The sequence below is a fragment of the Semicossyphus pulcher genome, unplaced genomic scaffold (genome assembly GCF_022749685.1).
Source record: "Semicossyphus pulcher isolate SPU_LCO1_2020_fin unplaced genomic scaffold, fSemPul1.0.p SCAF_14, whole genome shotgun sequence".
In the NCBI taxonomy this organism is placed as follows: Eukaryota; Metazoa; Chordata; class Actinopteri; order Labriformes; family Labridae; genus Semicossyphus; species Semicossyphus pulcher.
This window is the reverse complement of record NW_027211648.1, coordinates 20,024,468-20,030,529: the sequence shown is the minus strand read 5'-3', so window position 1 is coordinate 20,030,529 and position 6,062 is coordinate 20,024,468. Positions and strand designations below refer to the sequence as shown.

Genomic DNA, 6,062 nt, shown 5'->3' with positions numbered 1-6,062 from the left:
GAGCTCAAACTCTGTCACTGTTGACTTTAGCACAAAGCAAAGATTTCACTGCCCCGCTAGTTAAAAAAAATGATTATTTTACAGAGATATCGATCAGTGTGCTATAAAAAAAATCAGCTTAGCATTATATGTCTAAAATGAATAGAACGAAATTTAATGTCTGTGTAAATTTACAGAGCTGCGGCGTCCTATTCAAAGTTTACACTTGTGCAATTTGGTTTGTGTGTGTACTCTTCCCTATATGTGGGCATAGCCTCCACTCCATTGTTTACTGCCTTTGTTTATTCGCAGATCACGCTGTTTAAAGTACGATCTGTAAAGAGGGTCTGGAGAATAAACGCACTCTTTAGGCCCTACGTGTTCAGAAGGCGAAGGGGTGTCGTTTGGTTCTGAGGGGAGCACAAACGTCCCAAAAAAACTCCCCTTGCATGGCCTTGGATTTGAGCTCAGCAGGGAAGGAGGAGGTTTGGAGGGATTCATTTGGACGACAACTAGCCTATCTTATCTAACAAGAGGGGAGGGTCCGACTACTTTAAAAATAGGGGGTAGACAATGGACCCCCAGATTGAGGGGAGAGAAGTTAGAGCATCACATTCAGGCGGCTCTGTTCCCGAATCAGCCCCTTTTTCCACCAACTATTCTCCTGCGCCGCGGGAGGCTGTTTTATGTGACAATGACACTTAATCTTATTCACTCATCTAAACTTTGCTGTGTGTGTGTGTGTGTGTGTGTGTGTGTGTGTGTGTGTGTGTGTGTGTGTGTGTGTGTCTGTAAAGGGGGGATCAACCTGGGTGAGTGGCAGGCAGGCTCGGTGTTTGAGTGACAGTGCAGATAGGGTTGAATCATAATGTGTCTCACTGTGTGTGGGGGAATTTAAATGGCTGATTTAATGCATTCATTATTATCTGACCAACTCTTCCTGCACACTGAATGTTAGTGGCATTCATTTATAAAATGTGTGCAAAATAGCGATTCTTTGGATATAGTGCATGACTTAAATTGCTAACAGAAACGACACGTTTATTTGTTGCCTCTTTTAAGTTGTTTATTATTAGTTAGTCCTACTTTCTGTCTTAAATGCTTCCGCGCCTCTCTGCAGTGTTGTCTTCCTTATCTCCTCACTCCAAATCATTACTGAAAGTATGTCAGATTTTTTTGAGGGGGAAAAGTTGTTTTTTTCCACATAAATATCCCAATTTGTGTTTGGGATTAATAAGCTTGTGTGTGTTTTGTTTGCATGTTCCCGCTGACAAATTGAGAGCATTGTGCGCAATATTGTCCAGCAAAGCTATTAATCCCTGCTGAAAACATGCGCCTCATTATAAACAGCACGCGAGGATAAGGATCTTTGTAGAATTTGAAAATGCAATAATTATTTCAGAAATTATTTTTATGCATTGAGAGTTAATTTCTTCATTATGAAGGCATTTCAAAAAGAGCCAAAACTGAACTGAAGTTTTAAAAAAAATAGTCCTTATTGTTGGCATATCTTTCTATTTACATTTTACAATTTTACTTTCATACATTTATTGTGGATTTAGTGTAAAATAATGACAATTAATGTTTTTCTTTCATTTGAAGTATTTTTGGTGCGATGTTGTGCTATTTTGTTTTACTCATTTATTTAATTTGATCTAAATCCACCCTCAGACGGAACAGCTGCTGTTACGATTTAAAGATGGAGGCGCCTGTTCCTTCATTAGATTAACATAATAATAATAATAATAATGATAATAATAATAATAATGGTCAAACACCATAATATTCAGAAAACAAAACCAATAACACTTTAATATAGATTCTGTTCTTGTCACTACAAGAATACACATATACAAGCCATAAATAGGAATTACACAAATGATTGAAGAAATCCTGCGAGGCATTTAAATGCGTTTAGGAATCCAGAGATGCAGATGTGGAATATTTTACAGCAAGTTGTTGTTGGTCTTTGGGTCCATTCCTGAAGCCGACTTCCGAACAGATCTCGTCACATTATCGTTACTTTTAATTATTATTATCAACATCCTCTCAAAATAATTAGCCTACTAACAAACTCGACAACTAAAACGGTGGGAAACGTCAAAAATATCTGAAATACATATTGTACACAAACTCTATATTTTTTTTTTACAAATGTACAAATTGCAGGGGAGAAAGTCCGCACCGGATGGAGGGGAAAGAGTTTATGATGAGTTCATGATTGGCCGGGAATACACGCCTTGGTAATAAGTTGTGTCAGGTATGGAGGAAGAATCCAGGCCGGCTTTCCCCGCCATTGAGCCCATGGAGAGAGCCCCGGCCATGGGGGAGCCGTAGCCCGAGTAATGCATCACCTGCTCGTAAGTCTTTAGGTCCATTTTGTGATGCTGCTGCTCCGAGGACATGAGGTTATTTATGGAGAACGGGTGGTTGAAGGAGTAGTGGTGCTCCGGCTTCAGATGCGCCTCGTGCGCAAGGACCGAGTGATGCTGGGACATGAGGTGCTGCCCCTGCGACACCGGGGAGGCGGCGGCATGCTCCGGGCTCAGGGCCTGGCCCGCCTTCATGTCCGACAGGGACCTTTTGTGCTCGCTGGAGGACGAGTTGGAGTGCGGGGACTCGTTTCCGTTGCAGCTCTCAGAGCTGCTGTTGGATGAGCCGCCGTCTCCCCCCTTGCGGCCGCCTTCCTTCATGGTCTTCTTGTCGCACTTGAAGCGCTTCTGCCTCCGCAGGTAGCAGCCGTTCTCAAACATGTTCCCGGAGTCCGGGTGCAGAGTCCAAAAGGAGCCTTTCCCGGGTTTATCCGGAGACCTGGGCACTTTGAGGAAACAGTCATTGAAGGACAGAGAGTGGCGGATGGAGTTCTGCCAGCGCTGCTGGTTCTGCCGGTAAAAAGGGAAGAGGTCCATTATCCACTGGTAGATCTCGGCCAGAGTCAGCATCTTACTGGGGGACTGCTGGATCGCCATGGTGATGAGGGAGATGTAGGAGTATGGCGGTTTGGCGTGCGTGTAGCTCCGGCGGTAGGTCTTGGGGTCTCTGGACCTGTTGATGTTGGACTGTCCGTAGATAGGGCTCATGGCGTTCATGTTGGTGTAGGATGTCAGCGCGTTCATAGACGCGGGCTGCGCCGTCATGGGGCTCATACTGGGGCTCAGCGCTGCGCTCATGGCCGTCATGCCCGCGCCCATGCCGTTCATGGCTCCGGCGCCTGGTGACATGCCGGTCATGGAGGGGCTCATGCCCGTGTTGACGTATGACATGTTCATGGAGTTGGCCGTCATGTTGGCGGTGGTGTTCATGCCGGACATGCTCATGTAGGTGTTCATAGAGTTCATTCCCAGGCCCGTGTTCATGTTGCCAACGGAGGTGTAACACTGCAGGGAGGGAGAGGCGATCATCAGTTTCATGGCACAAATATCACAGTGAGGAATGAAAGCAGCTCTAATTACTGAACATAATGTCAGTTTTTCTTGAAGTTAGATAAAATCAGAATGACAGCATAAATTCAAAATAAGATTAAGATCACTTTTCATTTCATTACGCACGAGATCGTTAAAGTTAAAATGCACATAAACCCTCCTGATCCTAAGTGAATGAGTTCTACAATTAAAAACACAGTTGCAAAAGTTTTACAGAGTATCCAGTGCCACAGGGATGGCGAGGAATTAAGTTAAACAATCCGCTAAAAATGTACAATGTCGCTGAGAACGCTGACACCTAATGTGACTGTGCTCGCACACCAAACAGCGACTGCAGCCCAAATATTTGAATCCATCTCCCCGAAATCAAACAGCTCAGGTGTTTGTTGAGAGGAAACACGACAAAAAATAATCTGATTAAGTAAAGATACGTATAGATGTATGAAATTATAATCCGAGTGAAAAGTTTCCCCCCCTACATGTCAAGCAACTTTGTTAGGATAGTGCGCTGCGCGGAGATGGGGGAGGATTTGGAGGCGCCTCAAGTCAATATTTGATCACAAAGTTAATATTATCTCAGGGCTAATATTGAGTTGTATAAAATGGGATCGGCTTTAGACGGAAAAAAATATATATTTAAGGTACCCACCTCGGGCTCTCCGTAGTAGGTGCTCCAGTCGGTGTGTTCGTGTCCTTCCATTTTAACTGCTCCGAGCATCATGGAGGACTTTTACAAAGCGTCTCCCAGCAGAGGAAAAGCCGAAAGTGTCTCTAATAGCAGGTGACTGGGGACCACTGAGTGTATGCGGGTCGTCGGTGTGTCCCTTCGTCAAGGACTGGCGCATGTGTGTCTTATGGAGGCAGCCGTGAGATGCGTCTGTCAGTGACTGGAGTTGAAATGACGCTCCGTGCTGCCTGTTAACGCTGTGATATAGCTCTGTGCGCCAGGCAAGCCTCCAATCCCTACTTCTACGCCTTGGGCCCTATTTGAATAATCTCCTCGCACCTAGGCGTGAGACTCCTCAGACTCCCCCCTCCCCCCCAGCCCCAATTGTACACCTGCGCTGAGTGAAAAGAACAGTTTCGTATGAAAAGCTTCATTATAAACTAATCTTATTGTATTTTGGCTGAAGAAAAAAAAGAGCCATAAAAGGAATGTTTGGCGCGCTTCCTTGGTGTGCTTTTCATTACGCACATCCTCCAGCGTGCTTATTCCACTTCAACTGAGCTGAAATCATAATCTATTTTTATTGCGATGCTTTCAAGGATTTTATAGTCTAACTTTAAATAAAACAGTTAATTTTTTTACGCCAACAACAGGGAAGAACATGAAACGTTTCTGAGTTTGAGTAAAGCCTGATCCATGCGCTCGGAGGAACTTTTTCATGCAAATGTAATCACTGATTAATACGTTTAGATCACACTATAAAGAGAGTGTTATGTTGAATATTAAAATGGTAATGTTTAACTCTGTAACATGATTATACTTTTAAACGCCAGTTTTAACCTGCTGAGGATATTGATTTTATGGCTGTTGTGGGCCTGCGTATCTGCATGTGAGCGGAGCACATTAGTGGAAGTATAGTCTATGGAAATGATTTAAGCTTTTAGTATAATGAAATTAAAAGACATTGCTTCACTTTGCCAGAGCTGTTTAATATTAATGTTCTTATACTACTGAGAATAACTTTCTTATTATTACAGTGCGCCATTTTTTTCTGAATGAATTTTTAAAATATTTGCAAAAAGATTGTATCCTGCTTTTCTTACATAGATGGCTGTATGACTGTTTCTAAATGTTTTAATTAGTGTTGAATATGCCTCGCATAGCTTCAGAGCGCCCTCTCTCGGTTATTGTCCCCAACTGGCTTCACTGTTTGCTGCACATAAAGCACCAAGATTCTTTCAAATCAAACGGCTGTGGAATATTTTATAGTCGATGGAATTTGTGCACATTTTAATTTTAGTTTTTGACTGTTAATACACGCAAAATAATTAAAACAAGAGATGAAGGGGAGGTTACCAAATCCTATTTTAATTACACACATTTTTATATGCTTAGTAAAGTTGTATTTTCCATGAAGCTTAATTTAGCTCCTTCGGAGTGAGCGTCATGCTGTATTTATTTTTGTTCCTGTTGTTTTTCGTGACAATCTTTACATAACGGAAGTGAACCTGTGTAATTCTCCAGCGTCTCAGTATCAGACGGACAGGCCGCGCGCTGCTGAGGGCCTTTAATCCCCGCAGCCTGTACAGTATTTGTATGACACAAACATCAAGGTGAGGCTGCAGTCCGGTGCCAGCCACGTGTCAGTAGTGGTACATCTATTTGACTCCATATTTACGCAAGAGCATAACTATCAGCATAGAGAGCCATTAGTAAAGGCGAGTAAACCTGTGGTGTTGACGAGGGACTAACAGAGTCTGCTTAACTTGGAAATGAGATCATGAGAAAAAGCTGTGTGTGTTTGAGGATTGGGGATTTCAGCGCAGAGAGCTGGAGGTGGTCAGATCTGCGCTTTCCCGGCTTCTCTCAGTCAACACGAGATTCTGAGGCTTTTATTTTTTAATGAAAAACGACAATTCCTTAAAATTGCAAAACAAATAAGAGCGTAATATGAAATGACATTTTGTTGTCTTATAATTTATGGGGAGATATTT

General features: G+C 42.9%; 1 protein-coding gene across 1 annotated transcript; it reads right to left on the bottom strand.

Moving 5' to 3' along the window:
- Window positions 1-2,183: 2,183 nt before the first annotated feature.
- foxa2 (forkhead box A2) lies at window positions 2,184-4,139 on the bottom strand. Its single transcript, XM_069662242.1, has 2 exons — window positions 4,051-4,139; window positions 2,184-3,356 (listed from the first exon to the last, which is right to left on the bottom strand). The coding sequence occupies exons 1-2, from the start codon at window positions 4,120-4,122 to the stop codon at window positions 2,184-2,186; spliced, it is 1,245 nt and encodes a 414-aa protein (XP_069518343.1). The 5' UTR covers window positions 4,123-4,139.
- Window positions 4,140-6,062: the final 1,923 nt, after the last annotated feature.